This window comes from Lissotriton vulgaris, chromosome 4_1, assembly GCF_964263255.1.
Source record: "Lissotriton vulgaris chromosome 4_1, aLisVul1.2, whole genome shotgun sequence".
NCBI classification, from domain to species: Eukaryota; Metazoa; Chordata; class Amphibia; order Caudata; family Salamandridae; genus Lissotriton; species Lissotriton vulgaris.
This window is the reverse complement of record NC_141691.1, coordinates 1,740,845,472-1,740,871,185: the sequence shown is the minus strand read 5'-3', so window position 1 is coordinate 1,740,871,185 and position 25,714 is coordinate 1,740,845,472. Positions and strand designations below refer to the sequence as shown.

Below are 25,714 nucleotides of genomic sequence, written 5' to 3'. Positions count from 1 at the left end.
AACCTTTTCTTTTGGATACTGGTGCGGCTAAGAGTTCTATCATGCACTCTAAACTCCCTGGCGCACCTTTGTCTGGCTTGATAAATGTCTCGGTAGGATATTCTGGCTGCCCCAGTTCGTAATCAGGTTTCTAGTCCTTTGCCTCTTTCTATTGGTCCTTGTGAATTGGAAGCACCCCTTATTCTAACGACAGGTTGTGGTGAGAATCTGTTGGGTTTGGATTTGTTGAAAAGATTGCTTGCAACATTACATTGTTCTCCTTCGGGAGTACATCTTACGTTGGGTAAGAAAGTGATTTCTCCGATGTACTGGTCTAAAGATCGGCTCCCACTGGAATTGCGTTCGCTCCCTGATACTCTCTGGGCTACAGGTCCCAATGATGTTGGCCTCTTGCAGATTCCACCCTATGTTGTTACCCTCAAGTCGAATGCTAAGCTACCTCGCATTCCCCAATACAAGATCTCTAGTGATGGTGAGAGCTCTTTTAGCGATTATCTATGATTTGGTTGAGAAAGGTGTGAGTGAAGAATCGAGAGGTAATGTGTGTAATAGTCCTGTTCTGCCTGTCCTTAAGCGTACTGACTCTTCCCAGCCACCTGTGTATCGGTTTGTGATCGACCTTTGAGAGGTCAATAAAATTGTCATGCCACAGTTTCCTGTTGTTCCGGACATTACTGCCTTACTGACTATGATCCCTGCTTCAGCTGCTTGGTTTTCGGTTATTGATCTGAAGAATGCTTTCTTTAGTATTCCGATTGCCGAAGAAAGTAGGGATATTTTGCGCTTCTCTTTAGGAGGCCGAAGCTTCCGGTTTAAGCGCGCTCCTCAAGGTTATTGTGAGAGTCCCTCCATCTATAGTCAGGCTTTGAAAACTCAGCTTGATGCTTTTGTCTTGCCTCCTGGTGCGACTCTTATCCAGTACATGGATGATCTGTTGGTTGCTGCTGATGATGAAGAGATTTGTAAAGTAGTTACGCTTTCTCTGTTGCGACATTTGTCTGACCTTCACCATAAAGTGTCACCTTCAAAGTTGCAATATTGCCGCCAAGAAGTGACCTACTTAGGTCATCTCTTGTCGAAGGAGGGAAGACGATTGACCCCAGAGCGTATTCAAGCGATTGCTCAAATGACTGCCATCCACACAGAGAGAGGTGCGTGCGTTTTTGGGTATCACCTCGTATTGTAGGCAGTGGATTCCGAATTTCTCTGTTAGCGAAACCTTTGTTGGCACTTACCCTTAAGGATACACCAAATCATCTTCCTTGGTCTGACGAATGTCAGAAGAGTTTTTCTGAGTTGCGTGATGCATTGTGTTCTGCTCCGGTGTTGGGTACCCCGGACTACAATAAGCCTTTTACATTTTATGTGCACGAGAGAGAAGGTTGTGCGTTGTCAGTGTTGACAACAATTTGGAGACAAGCAGCGCCCCTGTGCGTATTTTTCAGCTACTTTAGATCCGGTGGCTAGGGCTTTGCCTAGTTGTTTGAGAGCTACAGCGGCAGCAGCTGTTTCTATCCGACAGTCTGCTGGTTTGGTATTGGATAATACATTGATTGTGATGGTCCCACATGCAGTGGATACTTTCTTGAATAAAACAAGGACTCAGCACCTTACTAGTGCGCGTTTGTCAGGTTATGATTTGACGCTTTTGGCTAGTCATGTGCACATTAAGCGGTGCAACACGTTGAATCCAGCTACATTGTTGCCGATTTCTGTAGAGACAGATGCTCAGGAACAGCATGATCGTTTCCTCCTCTGTCCGGAGAAAACAAAGGGTAGAGTTGATTTGAAAGATACTCCTCTAGCGAATACAGATGGTACCTTATGGGCAGATGGTTCATGCTTTAAGCTTCCAAATGGCGATCCGACTGCAGCGTATGCGGTTACGACTTTGCACACAATTATTGAAACTGCATGTATTACAGAGAATTCAGCTCAAGCAGCAGAGTTGATTGCACTGAAAAGAGCGTGTGTGTGTTGTCGAAAGGAAAGAGAGTGAATGTGTATACTGATAGCAAATATGCATTTGGTGTGGCCCATAGTTTTGGACATTTGTGGAGAGACAGAGGATTTCTTACTTCCCATGGTACGAAAATTCAGCATGGAGAATTAGTGAATGAACTTCTTGAGTCACTTACTTTGCCGACACAAATTGCGATTGTGAAATGCAGTGCACATAGGAAGGTTACGGATGATGTTGGTCGTGGTAATGTGTTTGCGGATGAAGTAGCGAGAGAAACGGCGAAAGATGTGACGAGTCGTATGTATGTTGCAGGCCCTGCTAGATAGGTTATGGCAGGAGGAATGTATGAAGATAAAATAGAAAGTGTGAAATCGATTCAGGCAGAAGCTACTGAGAAAGAATTGAGTGTGTGGAGAGAGACTACGGGAATGTTGGATTCGACTGGCTGTTGGGTTGAGTTGTCGGAACACCAGCAATGGTTGTTGCATGATGCGTATGTGCTCCCAGTGGTTATAATGGCTCATGGATTGGCTCACATCAGTTCAAAAGGGATATGTAAGTTGTTGGCTCCGGTACGGCAGAATGCTGGAATTCCTAAATGTGCTGAGAATCTGGTTAAAAACTGCATGATTTGCTTGATGCATAATCCTGGCAAGGGAACCTCAACTCCAGCGGGTTATTTTGCTCCTCCAACGTATCCGTTTGAGGTGCTACAGCTGGACTTTATTCACATGGAAAGATGCAACAACCTTAAGTATGTCTTTGTGGTTGTTTGTGCCTTTTCCCGATGGATAGAGGCCTACCCCCTCAAGGATAATACTGCTCTATCTACAGCCAAGGTTTTGCTCAAAGAATACTTCCCTAGGTATGGTTTGCCGAGAATGGTATGGAGTGACAACGGAAGTGAATTTGTGGGTCAGATTATGAAGAAAGTGTGTGCGGGTTTGGGAATCAGGCAGAAATTTCATGCTGCGAATCATCCCCAGTCAGCTGGTTTGGTCGAGTCCTACAATGGCACTCTTAAGCTTAAATTGGCCAAGATACAAGCGAGCACTGACCTTACATGGCCCGATGCTTTGCCGTTGGCACTTTTGTCAACGAGGACGACAGTACATTCCCGTGTGGGACTTAGCCCATACGAAATTGTTTTTGGACGCCCGGCAAATGTTTGGGGTGTGCCGAGGCCGAATGAGTATTGCGACATCGAGTATCCTATGTTGGTTGATTACTTACATGACTTGACTGCTAAATTGCGTGTTCTTCACCAACAGGTGCACGATACTTTACCTTCAGCTTCTGTGGATGCAGGTCATTCGATTCAACCTGGAGACTGGACTCTCGTAAGGAATTTCCAGAGGACAAAGAATCTGGAACGGAGGTGGATAGGTCCATACCAGGTGTTATTGGCAACTCGGACTGCTGTCAAGGTTTGCGGCAAGAAAAATTGGGTGCACGCCACCCATTGTAAACGGATACCCTTGCCCTTACCATATGACCAATGGGTCAGAGATGGTATTGCTGATTCTGAGACTGAAAGGGTTCCGAGATTTGTGCCTTTTAGTGATGCATGTTTGAAATGGACTCAGTCGGAACGTGCGGATGACGAAGTTCTGCAAGAAGCTGTGCCATTTCATTTGAGACTTGACACTACGCAACCAGAGACGCTTTTCGTGGATCAGACGGTGTCTGGTAAAGAACGTTATAATCTGCGGTCTAAAAAGGACAAATAAAATTCGAATGTTTTTGAGAATTATACTCTTTCAGACAAGAAACTTTTTTGTTTTATTTTTCTTTTTTGAGCTACCATCCGAGCTCAGCTGCAGGGTCACGGTATAAGTTCTTAAGGGGTGACCGCGTATTGACGAAAGGTCTGCGATTCTAAGGACGTCTAGGATGCCTGGATGCACACTTAAGTGAAGAAGGAAAATTGCAATGAGCAGCACGTTAGAGGATGGAGTTTTTTGTAACTGAGAGAGTTGTTGAGGAAATGGATTTTAAGACAAGATTCTATACATTAATACGTAGCAATTTTTTTATCATATTGTGTTCTTTTATGTTTTTAAGTATCACATTAGCTTGTGTGGGTTGGATTGTTTATGCTACACCACTGAAATCTGCACCCACCTCCCAACCTATGCTTTCCTTTTCTACTGGTTCTTTGCACCAATTTTACACGTTGCCTGAACATGAACAGACAAGGAGGTCAGAATTTGTTAACAATTCGTTTATACAGCTGTTGCATCAGCATCAGTTGGTAGTAAATACCACTAATTGCTGGGTTTGTGGTCTTATGCCTCATACGACAGATAGAGGTATGCCTTATTTGGTTTTGCCTTTTTCTTTTAATGGGTCTGTATGGGCTTTTCAGACTATGTTCATCTATGCGAATGAGGTATATCCCTTACGTTCCGTGAAAAACAATCCGAGTAATAGTGCCTTGATAAAGGGAATAGTGGATTTGATTCGAGATATTGATGCATATAATGCTATCCCTAAGGATGAGGTGTAGGCTTACGTTGGTTGGAACGTGACTGGATACAGTACTAGTTTGACAGAGAAGAAGAGACGAAAAAGGTCTCCCCCGATTTAGATTGTACCCCATCGAGGCCACTTTTGTTTGCAAGGTAGTGGTCGAAATCCGACAGCTCAGCTAGGTAAGAGTGTGTGTGCTCAAACCTATGTTTATTAATCTCAGACTTCTCCTCTGTTCGTGCCAGCTAAAGGCACGTATTTTGTTTGTCACGACAGAGCCTACACATGGTTGCCACCTGATTTTTCGGGAACTTGTTATGTGGCATTTTTGCTTCCCCCTACGTACACTACAACTCAGGACTATCATAGGACAAGATATGGTAGAGGTGTCTTCCATCAGGAAGATACCGCAGCACAGGAAGTAGGAGACTTTTTCAAGGGTTTCCTACCGTTTTGGGGTCTTATGGCCAATAGCAGGAATATACGACAACTTACGAGAGTGGTTGAGGCCACTATCAATGAGACTGCAGGAGCCCTTAGTAATGTTACAGCTGAGCTTCAAGCGGATCGTCTTATGACGTTACAAAACCGTATGGTTTTAGACATTATACTTGCAGATAGAGGAGGGGTATGCAAATTGATCCAATCTAGTTGCTGTGTTTTCATACCAGACAATGCCCCTACAGTATACCTAGCCATTTCTAGATTGCATAAGGTTTCTGAGTCTATTCATGTGGATGAAGGAGACTGGTCATTGACTGGATGGTTTTGGGGACTACTGTCCAAATGGGGATGGAAGATTCTGATGTTCTTTGGTATGGTTTTAGCTATCCTCTTCTCTTGCTGTCTTTGCATCCAGTGTGGCCCCGCCATTTGTAGTCTTTGTGCTACCTTGTGTGTGCGGAGACCTGTCTCGAGAGAAGTAGAGAATAGTAGGATGATGCTCCAGCAACACCTTGATGATCTGATGAATATTGACATAGAACTAGATTCAGATTAACGTGAGTTTGGGTTAATGCCTACGTAATGGCAAAAGGAGGGTCTGAGGTTCTGTAAAATTCTGTCTTGTCCCGTGAGGTTATGGTTCCGTCACGATTTTGGTGATGTTGTACCGTATTTAGTAAGTACGGCTAATATGGAGTGAATTTGTCGTGTTAACTAGAGAGTTCATTACGTATTCAGAGACTTTGTCTCGAATATGGGTTCCATTTTGTCCGTGCCTCCATTTTGAGGTGCCATCACGTAGGCCTGTGGGCCCGTGGAGGTAACCGAATGAACAAAGTTGCATGGGCTTCGTTGTTCATGCACTTATTAACTAGGCCTCTTCTTGACTCTAAGGTGAACTGTAAGAAACTGACCTCGCTAAGCCAATTTCCTTGGTTGATCGTTGTCGGAGATTGCCAATCAAAGTTCAGGACATCGTTAACTTTTAGGTTCTTTACACATGCTTTATCTTGCTCGTTATCTGTCATTGTTTCTTTTCTATGCTTCTTCATTACATGCATTGTGCTTTCAATTATGGGTTTGTCCGGCTTGTAGAGATTGGATTTGGGACATTCCTAATAATTAACTTGTGGGTTGGGACAATGTAAATTGAGGTTTTTGCTATGTGATACTTTGTTTGAAAAAGTATCTTATTGCCTAGAATTTTGCGCAGTGGGTGTGCATTTGTAATGTGAATATAGGGCATAAAAAGGGATGTCTTGCCGTACAAATTGAACAGTTTCCTGAGGTGTACACCGTGTTGTATTTCTAGGACTTCTGTTACTAGCTGCAGCTAATAAATTTGGTCTTTGACGCCACCCAGAAGTAGTCCGTGTCTCTGTATACCAAGACAGGTGAATCCGAAGACTTTGGGTGTGCCCCTGGCGCCGCTGGGTTTAAAACCCTGTTCTTCAGTATGGCTAAGCATGGTTACAAGTGTGAATTTAACACCTCATCAGAATTAAGCCCATATGGGATATTGCAATTAAGCATGATGATATATCTATATTCTAGCTTTCTCAGTTGTTGCTCTCGATTGCCTCCTCTAGGATTTTTGGGAATGGTGTCAACCACATAATACACCAGATCTTTTGCTGAACTTTGGTGGTGCTTGTGTATATGTCTGGCTACTGGGTAGCTCTTGTCATTGTTGGCTATGACCCTTAGATTTTGCAGAATTCTGACATGGACCATGTGTATGGTACTGCCTACATATTGTTTGGGGCAGGTGCATTCCAGTATGTACACTGCAAAATCTGTCTTGCAGTTGTACTTTCCCTTGATGGTTACTGGTGAATTTCTCAATGGCGACTGAATGGTTTTCACATTTTTACCATGTTTGCAGGCTTTACACCTGAAGCATCTCTGAAAACCTTAGTTGTATGTTAGCCACTCTAACCCACTACTTTGTTTGGGTGTACTTTGCACCAATTTGTTTCTCATCGATTTGGCCCTTCTGAATGAGATAAGAGGTACACAGGGTATGTCTTGCCCTATTACAGGATTGCTCTTAATCAGCCGCCAGTGTCTGTACAGGATATTCCGGAGTCTAATGATACGTCGAATACCCCATGATCAAATGTATCTGACCGGAGTCTGTATCTTTACGCCTTCTCTTATGTGTCTCAAAAAGCAGATCTTCTTTTGTTTCAGGCCTGGTCTCTCGCTGTGTCCAGTATTTCACTTGCATAACCACGCTTAGAAAGGCTGTTGGACAGATCTATCTGGACCTCCCTCAATGAATCCTTACTGCTGCAATTACGCTTCATGCGCAGGTTTTCTAGATATGGAATGCTGTATTTAAGTTTATTAATATTATTATTATTATTGCATTTATTGAGCGCACAGCTACCCGGAGGTTTCCCGGCGCTTGCCTTGGGAACCCGTCCTGGCTTTTCCCTGTGAGATAGCCCCTACAGGGCATCCCCAAGGTGAAAGCCAGGCATCCCGCCGCAGGGGGCCGTTGTGGAGATTAAGCAAGCTTAATGCCCAGAGTTGCAGAGTGAGAACCTATGATTAGAGCAGGCACCGAAGCGAGAATTATCGAGTCCGTGGACATTTGAGCTCAAGACCCTGCCGCGTCGGGAATTGAACCCTGGTCCCGGGTCTGACCTCAGCTTCCGGGTCTGCCTGCTCTACACCGTGAGCCACACTTCTCCACAGGTAGGGTAGGGTAGGGTGAAAACTGCTAGCGTGCAGAATAGAATTGCCAGCAGTTTGTTTTCTATATGTTTTCGTGTGCAGTCTGTTCTCTTCTACATACACTACTAAATCTAAAAAATGGACCTCACTCTTGCTGATATTATATGTAAATGAAAGATTCAGATTATTCACATTGAGTTGCTGGGCAAATACTTTAGCTGACTCTGGGAACCCTTCCATAGTATAAAGAGATAGTCTATAAATCTCGTCCACAGAACGATGTTGTCTGCCCACTCATTTGCAAAGTCAACTGCCAGTACATGCTCCTCCCACCCGTCCATATGCGGATTCGCATAGCTGGGGGTGAAGCATGTACCCATGGCAGTGCTCTGCAGTTTATATGTCTGCTGTTGGAACATAAAGACATTGTTTTTGAGACACCACTCAGCCATAATAATCAACATATGTGTGGGTGGATGTAAGTGAATGCGCCTTGTTCCTAGGTAATGTGATAGTGCCATTATACCGTCAGTATGTCTTATGCTTCTACACAGAGCCATGACGTCCATAGACATAAGAACATATGAGTCATTCCATGTCACATCATAAATTCTGTGCAGGAAGTCCCCTGTGTCCATAATGAACGATGGTAGGGCCCTGACGTGCTCTTGGAGAAAAAACTAAATAAATCTAGAAGTATTTTCAAATAACTCACCAATTGCAGAAATAATAGGTTGCCATGAAGGCACAGTGGCGGTCGTATGTACATTGGGGATCATGTATAATATAGGAGTTGCAGAATGTTCAACTTTTAAGTATCTCAGTTCATCTAGTGATAACAGATCTCTACCTCTCCATTTGTATAGTTCTGCATGGAACTTGTCCTTGATTTCATCAATGGTAGACAGACTTACTTTACAGTAGCAGTCACTGTCCTGAAGTTGCCCGTGTGCTTCGTTATTGTACATCTCCTAAGGCCACAGTACGATATTACCTCCCTAGTCTGACCATCTCACAACAATATCCTTTCTGTCTTTCACTTTCTTTATGGTCAGAGCATACTGCTGAACAATGCTTGAGTTGGCATATGGGAACTGCTTACTCAAATCCACTGCCAGTTTCTTCAGGTCTGAGATGATTGTTTGACAATAGATCCAACGAGTCCCTCTGCATGATTAGTAGGAATACTGATTTGGGCTTAAAGGTTGTCCGTTTGCTCCCATAGTTGTCAAGTCCCATGGCTGCTGCCAAGTCTCTCAAGGATCTGCCCACCGATATTTTGCTGTGTTTCATATAGCAGTTCATCTAGTGCATGTAGCACCTGCATGTAACCTACTGCTAGATTGCCTGCAATTCCTTCATTTTGATTCACCGTGTGTGGCCTGCTGAATTTGCCTTTGAAGAACTTGGAGTTTTAATTTTCTCAAGAACTTGAAAAAAAAAAATCGACCGATGTCTGTACATGATCTAAATTGGTTTGTTGAGCAGAATGACAGTCCCAGCGATAAAAGTGTCTCTTCTTCATCACTCAATTTTAAGTTGAAGAGATTCATAACTGTATTCGGATTGTCACGCTCTATCATTTGTTTGTTGCATGTCTGTTTTGGCTTGTTTCTTTGATCCTCTGCCTGTTTTTCTGCTCCTCTTCCCCTCCCTCAGACCTCTTTGTCTTTACTTTGGGGGCGGGGTCTGAGGTGGAGGGTCCGGTCTCAGCGTAAAAAATGCAGCTCTTCCACTACTGAAGGAATTTCTTTCCCTGCTACCGCCTGGCTGTGCCTTCATCAGGGTCCGTTTCACCTTCTGAGCTCAGTTCCGAGCTCGTTTCTTTATTTTGAGATTGTGGAGTCGGGGATGCCTTCTCTGAAAACTGATGGTGTCTCCTGTTGTCGAATCTTTTTGAAAATGTATGGATTCTCCCACTTTGGTAGTTCAATTTCTCACGTTGGAATTTAGTTACTTTTCTGTCCTTAATTGATCGCTCATATTTTTGCAGACGGATTTTCATTTCACTTTCAAAGCGCTGAACTTCCTCTTTGTGTGTTTTATTTATTTCTGCTTGCTGTGTCTCAATGTTTATCATAATCGTTTCTCCATCACTAACAGCATATTTAATCAGGATGTTCAGCATCCGTTATGAGGATTCAGCCCCGGGTACTGGCCATTCCTTGAGCATTTTTGGGTCTGGGTTTTCGTATGTCAGTGCCACCAAGTATGCCCAATCCCAGTGGGATTATGCCAACATTTAAATATTTCTGGAGTGATCTGTAATACCACACCTTGGATATATATATATATATATATATCCACAAACAAAGTTACCCTTGAGGAAGGAGCCACCAGGTAAGTATTATGTGCACTGTTCGTTTAATGAGATTCAGCAGCGTCAAACAAAGCGTGATATTCAAAGTTTACATGCAGCCTCTGCCAGACGCGTTTCAGGTCTCCCTTTCATCAGTGGCATGGTAGCAGCGAAATTTCCAGGCAAGCATGCTCTTAATTAGTAACCAAGGACCTCCCCAGTGGGCGACGCTGTCACTACGGCATGCTGGTCTTGGTAGTAAAGTATTCCTCAATTGAGTCTCACCCAGAGTTCGCCAAATTAAAATTGATTATTCCCATGTGGGTGAAAAACAACATCCTTGTTAGAAGCGCTGTTTTCTTAACGGACCGCATTAGGCATACTGGGTGAGACTCTGCTCTGAAAGTAATACTAGGCATTTATGATAGATACGAATGCAGAGTCTTATCAGAAATCAGGACATGGCACTATTTAAGAATACTATAAAGCTTGCCAGAGTCAGGGTGAAAACTAGTAATAAATCATTTTGTCGGATATATCCTTCTGTTTAGGTCTTAGCGTAGACAAGTGTAAGACGGCAATCTCTCATTTACCTTTTTCACCACAACCTTGTCATAGCACCTAGTCATAAAACAGTGTTCAATATCCAACAAGGCTTTTTCGAATTCAGCATCTTCACTACAATTTCCGTGACCCCTTAACATTTCACCATAAGGGATTGCATTGGTTTGTGTTTTGGGTTGGGAGCTGGAGGCAAGTAGGAGTGAATTACAAGAAGTATTTTTCCTGTGCATTTTGCTGCAAATGTTGGTACACTGGCAATACAGTTCTATTTCCAGGACCACCATTTGCTCCTGGCTATGTTTAAAAGTAAAAGACAGATTACAATCATCCATGTTCAGGTAAGTAAAAAAAAAATCATTAAGGAGCTCCAAGTCTCCTGTCCAGATCATAAAACAATCGTCTGTTTACCTCCCCAGTAATGTATGCAGTCAATCCATCTAGTTCCTTTGGGACCCCAGATCCACTCTGCCTCAAACTATCCCTTAAAGAGATCAGCAAAAGACAGAGTGAATCTGGAACCCATTGCGGATCAGTGTAACTACTTGTACCACGTACCGTTAAACAAAAAAACATTCTTAAGAATAAATCTCGTCATGTACAAAAGCATCTTAGTATGCTCCAGATATTCAATAGCTCGAGTATTGAGAAAGCGTCTTAAAGCTTTTATACCCATGTCATGCAAGATATTAGTATATAAGGAGACCACATCAATGGTCACCATGGTCATCCCGGGTTCCCATGTAAGTTCCCACAGTTAAGAATGAGTTTAGTGTCTTGAATATAGGAAGGTAGGTTTGTTACAAAGGTATTTAGGAAAACGTCCACATATTGCGATAATCTTTCTGTAGGACCCCCTATCTGGGCGGCTATCGGTCTCCCATTGGTGAATTGTAGATTCTTGTGGACCTTAGATAGGGCATTTAAACATGGACAACGTGGGCGATCAATAAGTAATTAAAAGTACTCATTGTCATTGATTAACCCCAAGCCTCCCCAGACCTTGAGTTTCTAATTAATCTTTCTGGTAATATCAGGAACAGGGTTTGCATACAATCTTTTGTAAAGGGTGACAACTCCAAGTTGGGAGGACACCTATCTTTCAATCATTTTTATTCATCAGGACGACGTTCCCACCCTGGTCTGCCATTTGTACACTCAGATCTTTATTGTCTTGTAATAGTTTGAAAGGATGTTGTTTATCCTTAGTCAGGTTGTCCTGAAAAGGCACTTTTTGTCCGGCGTAAGTTATCAGTCCATTTGTCCAATTCAAAATTGACAGTTTTATAAAAATGAGTCAATGCTATTACCAGATGGCAACTGGGGAGTCCATCTACGATTAGAGTTGAGTCCGCCCTCCACACTTAAGTCTGTGTTAAGTACTAAGCCGGTTAATAACAGGCTCATCGTGAATGTCGGGGAACGTACTTGAATATACTCTTAATGATACTAGCTTTGGACTGATTGGTTATGTCAAGTATTTTTAAAGTTACTCTGAGTAGAATGGAGGAGATCCTCCTTGCAGACTTTGAATCGATTTGTATTTAGTTTATATCTTATTTTCAACAGGATACTGTTTGGATACTGGCATAGACATAGGCTTCTATGGCCTTATATTAGAACACTTTGTTTTGCGCCTTTTCAGGCTAATAAATACTTTTATCTGTTATTTCTTTCCTTTTAGTTGTCCTAGATATTTTCTCTGAGTGCACTGGAGAGTGGCATGCACATCAATATAGGTTCACTGCATGCTTGTTTGTTCATGCAGATACCGCCGAAGCGCATAAACAATGCTTCGCAGCTCGAATTCAGAGCTCCAAAAGTGGGCAAACTCAGAAAATTGTAGCCAACACAAACCTTGTCGCACACATCAGATACAATATCTGCAGCCTTAATCAGGAGTTCTAGCCATTTCATCACCCTCCTCTGGACCACAATAGTCAATGCTTCTCTCAGACTGACGGAAAATGGGACAAGTCACACCCCTTCTCAAGAAACCTGGAGCTGATGCAAAAGATTTGAACAATTTTCACCCTGTGACCCGCCTCCCTTTCCAGACCGAAAAACTCAAAAGTTGTGTTTTACCACAACTAATCCAACATCATGGACTACACCTTTCTATGCTATTACCAGTAAAGATTCCGAGCTGGCTGTAGCATGGATACGGCCATCTTCAACATCATAGATGATGCCCTCACAATTTTAGACAAAGGATTAATCCTGAACAATGCAGAAAGGATGGCTGAGTGAAAACTGCGCTGAGCTGTGACAAAATCTATAGTTGCACTAAGGTAAGCTCCAAGGATAAGGTGATGGCCTGATTATACTTCTCAATCTCTCCTCAGCAACAACATTCTACCACACATCCTAAAATCTCAAAAGAGTTTGAGTGGTACAGTCCTCGAAATAGCTCTCCCCATCTCAACGATTGCATTCAACCAATCAAATTAAAGGACTCCCTATCAAATCATACCTATGGCAACCAAAGAGTTACTCTGGGGTTCTAAATCTAGTCCCAACTCTTTAATTTCTACATGGAACCCTTAAATTCGATATCCCTCCGCCCAATATATCATACTATCTTTATGCAGATGATACCACTACCTCAAAATCACCTCCACCTAAAACTAAACCCATGCCAGATTAACTTTCTTCTCAACTCTCCCCTCCATCTATCCCACCCCCCACCTCCAAAAGACAACTGGCTCCTCCCCCTGAACACCCTAGATTGCAATCTGAAAATCACATTCAGTACTACATCTCTCAGAATCTCCCTTGATAAACACCTAAACATGACAGTCCACATTAACTCTACCCCCAAAGACGCACTACACCAACCAAGGCCACTTAGGAGAAGTAAGGCTTTCATTCCCATGCAAGACTTCCAAAATGTGGTTCAAATGCTTGTAATCTCCGGACTAAAATGTGGTACTTACTGGTACACCCAAATCTCAACTAGACCCATTAAGGACTATGCTCAATGAGGCTGCTAGACTAATAACCGGAACAAGTCGCTACAATCGCATCACACCATCTCGGACTGCACTCAAGTGGCTACCGGTCGAAGCATATAGCATTCTAAAGTTAGCATGTATCACACAAAGTGCTACACCACAGAACCCCAAAATATCAGGCCCAGAAACTCATCTTGTATGCTGGCAGCCAATCACTTTAAAGTTCAAACACTCTACTCTTAGAACAGCCCAGATTAAAAAAAATAATAATGAGAGCACCTACTCTCTCTTCACTGGTAGTGCACCCACAATATGAAACTCTGTTCCAAGGTAAATACACAAAGAGCCCTCCACTCTGGGTTTCAAGAAGAGTGTGAAAACCCCACTATTCGAAAGATACTTAATGTATTGAGCAATGTGATCAATTCAGTGGTGGTCTACTATAGCAATGCCAAATCTGCTAGATTATCTGTAAACTTACCAAGGTTACATACTAGGATGTAACCAGCTGTTGGGCGCAATGGTAGCCAAACATTCAATCTGCTTGCATTGCAACCTACCTGTAAATCTCCAGTGTTTGTCTGTATTTTATACTATAGAGCGCTCTGATACCTTCGGATTAAGTGTGTGCTTTATAAAACTCTCAATAGATAAACTAACCTTACCTGAATGTACAATTTGAGAACACTTCATATTGAATCCTAATTAGCTTAGCAAGTTACTTGTCGGTTGAGTTGATGGTGGCAGTGTTCAGTTTACCCTCTTTACCAAGTAGTCGTCCAAGTATAGGTAGATGCATATTAACTGTCGACGTAAGTGGCCTGCCACAACCAACAGGGATTTGATAACGACTCTCAGCACATTTTGATGCCCAATGGCAGCACAGCGAATTGCTTATTACATGCACAGTGCTATCTTTCTTGCGAATGAAGAAGCCTACAGCCTGTCCTGTACAAAGGAACATTTGCTAAAGCTTTAATGAGTAACAGTGCAGCTATTTCTTCCACTAATGAGAGCAAATACTTTGGTATTTGTCTTTCTTGGGCAGTTGCGACAGGCTAAAATGTTTTGAAATACTTATCACTTAAAGTACATCAGTCGTCCCCAATGCTTACTAGAGTTGGGAGGAAGTTTTATAGGTGGTATTGCATCTTTTCTGTGCTGGATAGTAGCGGGTGTTAACCCTGGAATTCACTCAATTGTATGAGATGCCCTGTTGCCACTTTTGATTGTTTTGCTCTGTAAAGGCTTGGATGATTTGAAATAGATGCCTCTGTAGCTATCCTTCTTCCCTTGGATCGATAGTAAAAATAAAAAAATACATTGCCCAGAAATTTTGTCTAGACATGGCCAACCTACTTTCCATATCTTGTAAATTGTGAGGGACTTCGAAGTAAAAAGTACTTAAGGCTAGGACAGTTTGTTTCAAAACCGTACATTTCAGTTTTTTCAGGTGTAGCAGCAAATACCTTCTGGCCTTTGCACTCATCCCAGACTAGCCATCTGGGAAAACGAACAAAAAGCAAACCCTCAGAAGGTTATCTTCAATGCAAAGTCCATAATGACTGGATATCTTGTACTCACTGGCCAATCTGTTCTTACCCCCTTTAGCTTGCAAGTTTGTTCCTTTTACAATATTACAGGAGTCAAATCCACAAAAGGAGACATTGATATATGTTCCCAAAAACTGTGGTCACAAATTCTGCTGCAGATACCAGGTTATGAGACTCACATAATTGCAGCCAAAAGAAACTGTAGAAGAAGAGACTCCAGTTCTCTATAAATAAATGCCAGGGTAGAATAATAAAAGCAGTTTAAACTGATTACGTTTAGCAGGCCAAACAGAAAAACAAAGCCAAGGCATTCCAAAACTACACAAGGGACCAACATCTGCTTGTCGGCACCCACCTCAAATGACCAAGACTTACCACAGACCAAATTCTGATTCAGTGATTGATATGTTTATTGATCAAGGGGATACACTCAAGTGTGAATCGGCATAACCCAAGTTTGTGTAGTGATCACATTGCAACACTGCAGTAACCTACACACTTCCCCTTGCAAACAATCCACAAAGGCAAGGAAATCCCACAAACGGCAGGGAAATTAGAAATGAGGCAAGCAATTCATACCTCCATGAGGGATGCTTCACCCATTGGCTTTTGTTTCATATGGAAATATGTTACTGGAATTCAGCTAACATATCCCACTTAAACCAATACTTCAATGGGAGGAGTTTCCCCCTAGCCTTACTCCACATAACCATACTACTTCTCCTAGCACGTGAGGACATATCAGCCAGTTATTTGCCACTCTTCCATACAGCAGTGGAGAGGAACAAATCTTTACCCATGTGTTAAGAATTTTAGATGCATGACTATCACTGAGATTTTAAAAAGTGGTATGTCTAAAATCTTTTGACCCAAAAAATAAAAAGCATCTGGAAAATCTATTGTCAGCCTGGGAGAATATTGAGAAGATTTTAGAATATCTCCTTACCCATCTGGCTGTGCAAACAATATAGGAGAACAACACTCCTTTCTCACATGTACGATGCAGTGAAAAACTGGAATTCACTTCCAATGTACAATGTCCTACCATACAACGTTCCCAATACTTCTACCAAAAAAACTTTGCCAAGAGAACCCTACCAACCACAGGCATTTCTGACATTTACAGATCTAGGGAAATCCATAGCCTTCGTAATTCCATCACTTTTTCATACCTTCAATGGCTCCTACTATGATATTATTGGCTTTAAAAATAAACTCCCTCACAATTCTCGCCCGAATGACAGCAGTATTTGGACTCATTGAGGGGGAGCTCTAAGTGAAAGCTAGAGGTCAGTTGAATTCAGGGTGTTGTGGTGTAAAAGGATCCCACTCAAGTTTCTATGCCAGAGTGCTCTGCAAATCTAACAATGTTAAAAACAATTACATTAACATATTTATACATTGTAAAACAGCAGAATTTTCGGAACTGGACAAGGATCACATGCGGTTTTAAGAAAAAACACAGTATGTGCACAATGCCCATTTACAGACTGTTCAGCCTACCCAAAATCTTCAGCCCACTGCTATCATCTGAAAACTACAAGAGCCAATACAATCAGTAAAAATGTTGTCTCATCCCTGCCCTTTTTTAGATTTAGAGAGTTACCAGTTCGATGCGTTCTTGTACCTGCTCTGGATTCTTTCGCACTGCTTAAAATGATTTATCAGTTAGGTTACATCCAAACTAACCTCACCGTGAATAAGTAACAGATAATGGAGTATAGAAAAGGTAGAACAAACGAAAGTGCTTTACTATCCAGTGCAGACTGCACCCCAAGTGGTAGTTGCCCACTAACATCAACAATTCAAAACCAAAAATAGTGTAAAGGGACAACTGTTATAATCAATACAAAATGCTATTACTTTGGAGTCCAAATTCCAGCTATTTGGATTCAAAAGCAAATTGACATATGAAACATTCCTTTTATATAATAAATAAAATCAGCACATTGAATATTATAGAGAAACAAATATCACCACAATATAATATCCATGATATAATCTTCCAAAAGGATCAACATCTCAATATAATATCCACATTATATTTCACGAAAGTAAATATAATTATTCTGGTCACAGATAGATCACGGACACCCTTCCCATCAACACCAAGGGCTGAGTTAGACTTTTTTTTAAAAAATGACTGCCTTAACCAAACTTATATATGGTTTTGAATAATCCCAGGGGCGTGCCTGGAGACTTCAACACCATTTGATGGCCCATCTCAAACGTCCATGTAATTCACATAGGACGTATGACTTGGCCGATATAGAGTTATAATATTGAGCCTGACAACTTTTCTTTATATATGAATAGCTAGTTGGTGATTGAGAACCCCTCAATGCGGGACTCAACTGCAGCTATTTAAAGGTTCCATGCAATTGAAATACCTCTATGCCTAAACTCCGCACTCTATAAACTCACAAAGGTGACCTTGCCCTGCACGCAGACTGATGGTTGGCTCCCTGGGAGCTTACTATATCAGAATGTCTACACCTACTTCAGATATTTTTGCACAGATTCCATTATCCTCCAAATAGATTTTGGAAAGGGACTTTTACTGAATCCGATGTAGGGCTCTGCATGCAGTAGGGTGGAGTGTCGGGAGGAGTATGGGCATTTGTTCTGTCACCTGGAAATGCCGGGCATCCTTCAATTTTTGGTAGAGAGTTAGCCCACCAACATCCAGGGTTCGGGGTCAACCTGTGGGCCGGTCTCTAAAAAAGAGCATGCTGAGAATGATGGGAGAGTTGTATTGTTCACGATCTGTGTATTACTAGTGGGAATGGGTTGCCTCATTGTTAAAATGGATACAGCTAGGATGGGGGTCTCTTCATAGGCGGAGTGGGTGAGGGCAATGTACTTCTGAGCAATTACTGAAGGAAGCCTTCTGGGCGTGAAGCTCCCTCAAGAAACATTAGAATTTGAGGTCCTTAGTGGGAATTACTTCACACTAGATGCAATTAAACTGTATGCATAGAAGAGTAGGTTTGCTTGTCTTGACTTTTCTGCCACTCATTTCGTATGCAAGTGCATTGGGGTGGCGATTTCTTGTAATGATTCCTATACATTAACTTGTACGAAAACTGTACTGTGTCACAAACTTAAAGAATGCTTATTCATTTTTTTTTACCATTTCACAGTCACTTCAGGAATAGCTCCAGGAAAGCACAACAGTTTACCTCTTGCTCAACTACAAACCTTTAAACCGAAATATCACTTATACTTTCAGTTCTGGAATCATATGTAACAGAATATTTTTCGTTGTATAATGATCTAGATTTGAATTACAAACCATATTAACATATTTTAGGACCTGGATGTTGGGGTAGAAGGTCAATAAATTCTGGGTTCAAAATGCAATAATAATTGTTCTATTTATGATAGCTTGCACTATGCAACTCAACTCTCAAGTATAACCAGGTGCATAAGACTTGTTTAGTCTAGTATGCTGCACACATTCATAATCTAACCCTGGTTTACATTTTAAAGCATTGAAAAGGTGCAAGGGTAGAATAAAGTGTTGTAAGCTAAAACATGATACCCCCAAGTTGGCCTTGCCAGGATTTGAACCTGGATCATCTGTATGGTTTAACAGAGGCTCCCACTGAGCACAAGACCAGCAGCGGGGGCAAACTCCGGACTACATTAAAGTAAACGAATAGCATAGAAAATCCTCATAATATGTGTGTGCTCGAATGGTTACCCAATTCAAGCAAATTAATATTGAACTTTTGTACATTTTAAAATCCTTTCAAATAGGTTCTAATAGGCTAGTGTCTTTGGAACGGAAAGAACAAGATGCATATGTAACGTTTACAGCTTAACTTATGAAGGTTTGCTCCACAACCACAGAGCAACATTATTTCTACCTTGAACGTTTAAATCTGGCACAGCTTTAGACCTTTTCGCTGGCAAATTCAACCGTGGGTCACCAGTTGTTAAGCCAAGGACAGTGCCCGATGGAATTTCTGCTGGCGATCGTACAGCTATTAAGGAAGAAACAAAAAAAAAAACAAAAAAAAAAAAAAACTTAGATATGTCTTAAAAGAAAAACATTTTGCAGCGACTAAAGTATTTAACATTTAGACACACCAAGAAAAGTTACTTATTGAGTTCTCCACAACGGGTATTTTCCAAAGTCATAGTAGGCAATATATTTCCATGCATGTTCAGCTATCTTTTTTAAAGAACTTTTTTTTTTAATTAAATAGCTCATCGGTCCAATGAAACATACAATTGTACATATGACAGAAAAAAAAACAGCAGTACACTTAATTTACAAGAAAAAGAAATCAAGAAATGATAATCCTATGTAAACTGCAAAAGAACCGAAAAACAATCTGTCCCTTTCAAAAACACTGCAAGCTGTCCTTTGTTTAAGGAGGACTCGGTGAGAAAGACCCATATTTAGACTAGATCTTAGAACATTGGCACATGAATGGTCCTTTTGGATTTTCAGAAGGAATCAAAGGAGTACGAGAATCACAAATGTTATCCAATGTCTGAGGCACATATCCTGAAGCATTAAAGAATAAAAAGGTACTTACCTTCGGTAACGCTTTTCTGGTAAAGACCATCCAACCGCAGATTTGAGGTCAGCACTGGAGGCGAGGATTATGCTTTCCTTCTTCGCTTTAATCCAACATTGAACACAGCAGCCATTAAAGCCATAAAACTACTTTTTCCATGACCACTACAGAAAAAACCCACAAGAGTTCGGTAGTCCTTCTCCAATATGTATGACCAGGTCCCAACAAAGTCCTCTGTTACTGCCTACTTTCCCTCTTTCTTCGCTGATCAGCAGACAGTTAAGTGGTGCTTCATTTTCCCCTTATTTACTGTGTTTACTGGTTTTGTAGGAACGACATGCCTAATATGATGCTGCAGCGCATTTGATTCCTTTCAGATTCCTATAGTCGCTGGACCGGTAGAGCCCTCCTTATAAGACTTGACCACAATTTGCAAACGCGATGCAGTCCTCCGCCCAATGAGAGTGCTGCGGGCGGCAGAGACACTCTGGCCTGCGGCGCGTCTCCCATATCAGGAATTCATACGCACACTGTTGGAGCCTGGGATTGCTCGTGCCCCATCCCGGCTGCTCAGGAGAACGCCCAGCAATCTGCTCGGGTCTGTATTGGTGTGGTGCACATATTTGAAAACACTCCGAGCAGTCTGCAGATTTTAAGGCCTGGAAGGCCTATGTTGGGACAGTTGCCGGGTAGCATAAAACGTATACAACTAAGGGTGTTTTGTGTTCCTAGGGCTTGCAGCCGTAGATGTGTGCCTTTTGGCACACCCATAAGTGCCTTGGTTTCCCCCCAGCCCCATAATTTTAAAACATGTGCATGTCTGGTTAGTCCCACAGCATATTAATCCTTATGAGGAGGAAGACTCATTGGTCTAACTCCAATGGGATGAGGATTTTTATGAGGCAGTAGACATTTCGATATATAGGCCGGTTAATGAACTTATGGCCCCCATGGAGCAAAGACTCTCAGACAGAATTGTGCAGGAATGCACAAAAATTGCCCATTCCACTGCTCCTACCACGGAGAAACCTCCTCAAGATGCTCCAGGAGAAGGGCCCCCGCCCCAAAAAAAGAAGTGAGATGAGCGAGTCGATAAGGACACGTTTGAGCAACTTCAACAGGCCTTTTTAGTTTATACCACCCCTACTCCCAATTGTGAGTTCCAGGGGACCTTCTGATGCCGCTCAGATAGTCCACAGCAACAGGATGGGGATTCCCCAGGGGATTCAGATGAGGAAGCAGGTGGCCCAGATCTTGGCAGACAGCCACAAACCCTATGCCATTACCAGAAGGGGATATGCTGGACCCAGATGACATTGTCCATCCTAGATAAGCTGAGTGGGTTCCAGCAGAGAAAGTGGCAAAATATGTTGTGGCGCAGCCTAGGAAGCAGTTACAGAATGACGCCCACAGTCGCCGTAGAGCAGAATTCCCCGTCCCACCTTAGCAGGGAAAGGGTCTCTCACCCCCGACATAGATGCAAAAATGGGCACGATTTTGGGGAAGTTTGTTAAGGACTCTAAGGGCATTGATAGGTCTTGCCGTTTGTGCCAAGACAAATTTCTGTGTGCCTTCAGCTCTATGACCAAAATATTGGACATAGCAGAAGAAGCCAAGGCAACCTCGGGTTCCGTCATTGCCCCCGATGCCCTCTCCAACTGGGCGCAGTACCCCATATGTTTCATGGGCATTGCAAACTGCCCTGTCAATCGAGCGTCGCCTCTTCCTTCTCATCAAGGTAGACCCCAAGTTAGGGGACTTTGCCTCTTCTGAGGCAGGCGCAGTGGCACAGGGAGGATTATTCGGGGACTCCTTTGTGAAAGAGATGGAGAAATTTCTGACGACATTTACGTCCCTAGACAAGGCGCAGGTCATGGCAGGGGCTGCTGGACCAGCAGTTTCTCGAATTCTTCCTCCTCCAGGGGACAAGGCTCCAGCTTCGGGCAATAACAGGCTAATCCACACTTTAACAACTTTTACCCGACACAGGGACAACGCCTCCATGGAGGCTATAAAGGACAAGCGAGTGGTGGTGGTGGAAACGTTAAGTGTCCTTACCTCTGCCCAGCTGAAGGTGGGAGGGTGGCTGGCATTGTTCCTCCCAGCCTGGGCTTCTATTACATCAGACGCATGGGTTTTAAAGACGGTGCAAAGGTTCCAAGTAGAATTTACGGTTCCCACCTCCAATACAAGCATCCCTGCCCCATTTGTTTCTCCACCCACAATGCAGCGCTAATTGACAAAGGAGTGTCAGCACCTGTCGATTAGTGGTTTAGTGGTACATCCCTAGGGAATCCTCAGCAACTTCTTTCTAGTCGACAAGGCAAACTTGGGCAGCAGACCTGTAATCATCATCAAGGATTTCAACAAGTGGCTGGTATATTGCCACTTCAAAATGGAAGGCATTCCACCTCTACGGAACGTGCTGCTTCCATCCGACTGGATGGTGCGCCTGGACATGGAAGGTGCATACCATGTGGTGCCACTCTTCTAACTCATCGTTGGTTTCTGCAGTTCATATGGCACGCTCAGACCTTCGAGTTCCTCATTCAACCCTTTGGCCTTTCATCAACCCCTTGGTGCTTCACAAAAGTGATAGCGTTTCTGCGAGCTCAGGGTATACGGATTTTCATCTACCTGAAAGATATGCTAATTTAGCCCAATGTCCCAAGAAACTGATGATACACCTTGTTAGAAATGGGATCTCTGGTTGGCTAAGGCTTGCGCCAAAGCCAGGCAGAGACCACCACTCTAGTCCGGGCAAGGGAGTTACACGCCAAGATAACCCCTGCTCACCCCCTTGTTAGCTTGGCACGAGCAGTAAGGCTTTAACCGGAGGCAATATGTAAAGCGTTTGCGCAACACACACACACAGCAGCAACACACTAGGCAGACCACAAAAAGGAACTCCACACAAGGTTATATATAAAAATAGCCTTTGTATTACCATAAACACATTAGATCATAATCACACATATACACTGTGCCAACTGGCACTCGGCAGTATTTACAGGGGATTATTTACACATAACAGGGCAACGTGGGCCACTGTCAGAATCAGCACTTAGTAGAAATAGTAGATGTAGAACAAAGAATAACTGTAGCCCAAAATAATAATTTGTAGAACACCACCAGTAACCACTGGTAAAAGGTAGGAACACACTACGCAATACTAATCACCATAGGCATAGATCACGCAGTAAAACAAACAGACTAGCATAAACCATACTAGGCAACACAATCTCTTAACCATAAAACACATTGAGAGGTATAGCAGGCATAAAGTCATTGCACATTACGCATAAATCACATAAGGCAATTATCACAAACACAGTAGGCAATCACCTTGAGAAAGAATCACAGTAGGTACAGACCCCAGGCCAACTGGCCTTCCATGGGGCTCAAATGCCCTTTGTCCCAAAGTCAGGGCGCGCTGCCCATGCAGTGACAGTCACAGGGGCGCACTTGGCGCAAACCTAAACGTGGCAGCTGCCCACTACTTGCTGGGCAGCTGGGAATATTCAATGAAAGGCCTAAACGTAGCAGCTGGCACTAAGTGCTCCGCAGCTGTGCAGGCCAAGGTAGGGGCGAAGGAGTGAGTCTCACTCCTAGAGTCAAAAGAACATGTCCCCTAAAAATGAAGAACCTAAACTGTGCAGCTGCCCACTACTCGCTGGGCAGCTGGGAAATAAGAAAACTGGGGCATGGGCTCTCAGTAGCACTTAAAGCAAATTGTGCCACACGTTGTAGCCACTTAGGCTCCACAAATAACCATGTCTCCTGGAGCACACTGGCTCCTGAAATAACTATGCGCCAACTAGGGGAAGAACTAGCTTGGAACTTTAGCAGCTGCACGCTGGGTTCTCCTCTCCACACGGGAGCTCCATCAGTCACTGCAGCACTCCACCTCACTGGGCACCACGGGGCTCTCCCTCGCTCCGGATGCAAACGCCGCCCTTCTGCTCGCAGTCCTCTTCAATTCTCTGCACAGGAGCGTGTGGTAGGCTCCCGTCCGCTTCCTGTCTCTGCCGGCGACCCTGCCCCCGTCTTTTGTGGGGCTGGCTGACTTCCAGGGTCGCGGCAGTGATCTCCTGCACAATACGGGGTAGGCTCCCATTTTAATACAAAGTCCTTGGCAGGGTGGGCACCCGCTAGGTAGGGGTGTGGAATTTTTGCAAAAATGTACTTGTTCAAAGGGCAAAGTGCTACAGAAATCTTCTTGTCCTGTAATGAAATCCACTTGTCCCCTTTACTTGCTTCATTAATCATTAACAGCCTCCTAAGTAAACTTGCCCTCTGCTTCTGCCCATCAGTTGTAAGAAACCTATAAACTTCCACTTTCCTCTAACCACATATGCTAAACTAGTCCCATTTCCTCTTACAGTCCATACCCTTCCACAGGCTCATCATAGGCTCCATCACCCTTTGCTTCTGATCTTTCACACTATAAGCTTTATCTCCTTATCCATTTCCTCAATACAGACTGAATAGTGTTTTCCCTCCACTCTCTCATTACAGGCCACAGGTTCCATGCCCCTTCCTCCACTACACACAATACAGGTGTCATGCTTTGTCCCTTTGCCTCCAGCTCACCACATGTTCTATGTCCTTTTCTCCACCGGTTCCATACCTCCTCCACTCCAATATCTTATCTCAGCACCAAATCATTCTATTGTTAACTGCTTTAAAACCCTTGCGTCCACTCTTTCACAACAGGCTTCCTGCATTTCTTAAGACTGTTTGCGAGTTGTGCTTGGCTAACAGAAAGGCTGCCGGCAGTCAATACCTCTTCACCAAACCACTCCTCCCTATACATCATGAACCCTGCACTCTGCCCCTATAGCAACCACAGTCCTACAGGCATGCTGTAAATAACAAGTGCTGATTGAGACACAAACCCAGATAGGCTTAATGTGACAAGTGCAGAGGTGACAAAATGTATAAGACAAAAGATATATGTATGTCCAGTAAAATTGGCATCAACAAAATATTATGTAGAAGTGTGCATTCTTCATTGAAATAGAGCAAGTAATTTCCTGCTGATGCAGGACGTTAGCCATCAGCAGGAACAAGCCAAGCATATGGGCTTGAAGAAAATGGAGTAAGCAGGTATGCACTAAGCAGAGTTATTTAGAATGTAGGAGCACAAATTTACAGAAAGGTGAAGTAATGGAGTCCGTAGAAGAATGAGAACGTTGTCACATTGGCTGGTAAAGAGAGGTGAAAGTTGGGAGAAGGGGAGTGTAAGGAGGGTTTGAACACGTACATGTTCAGAGTGGAATATGAGTTACGCATTTGAAAATGAACCAAGAATGTGACTTAACAGAGGGATGATATAGGATTTCAGAGAGCGCACTGTGTGCAAAGAGGGTGGTACTATTGAATTAAGGATAGGTGGGTTGTAATATGATTTTGTTTTTGGTTGGTGGGGGGAGATTATGGGACCTGAGCACTTTAATAGATTTTTGAAAATAACTCGAATATAAAAGTGAACCACACTAAGTTAAAAAGTTTTGCATAATGTTAAAAACTGCATATTTTGGTACTGATGGTTTTTCCTAAATTGGATGATTTGCAGTGACCCCCGACGAAGGGCTGGTGACACAGCCCAAAATGCATTGGGTTTGTAATAAAGAAATGCTGCTCCGAACTATTGGTTGTATTTGGATCATATTTTCGAAGAAGTCCTGATGGGCACACGTAAATACGAGAAGTCTCCAAAATGCATTTTGTTACGTATGTGGATATGCAAAAGAAAAAAAGAAAAAAGAATACCTTGAAAAACCGCGGATTCAATTAGTAAAATTTTGAGCAAAGCGAAATGATGATTAGTTGGTTGGATCTTGTATCCAGTTATGCAGTGCGTCTGGGAGTGGAGCGTGGAACCTGCGCTCCCCACTTCAATGAATTGAAGTATGACAGATTGCCTGCCATACTCAGAGGTCAATAAATGGAGTGCCATTAAAAACTGTAGAGTACAAAGCGCTGTGGTGAAAGCGAGTTATTAGTAATTGTAAAGACCTCAAAGAATGCAAGGATGATGCAGTACAAGGGGGGAGTAGTGTTGTGGCTCGTGAGCATGTAGTAAAGAAAGACACTGGTGGCTGACTTACTAGCCAGGAGTACAGAGACAGATGGTTGTTAAAATTGAGTTCAGAGTGGAAATATGTGGGATCTGAGTTAGGTGGGGAGCTACAGTGATGAAGTAGTGTGCACGAATACAAGGAGTTGTGCAAAGAGGATGCTGGGAAGAG

The 25,714-nt window shown here is 43.0% G+C and overlaps 1 protein-coding gene across 1 annotated transcript in view; it reads right to left on the bottom strand.

Annotated features, from left to right (window-relative positions):
* POP1 (POP1 ribonuclease P/MRP subunit) overlaps positions 1–25,714 on the bottom strand; it is a 437,201-nt gene that overhangs the window by 179,098 nt on the left and 232,389 nt on the right. Inside the window, exon 11 of the mRNA XM_086966044.1 lies at positions 18,801–18,917. Coding sequence (XP_086822170.1) covers positions 18,801–18,917 — 117 coding nt within the window. The remainder of the gene's footprint in view (positions 1–18,800; positions 18,918–25,714) is intronic.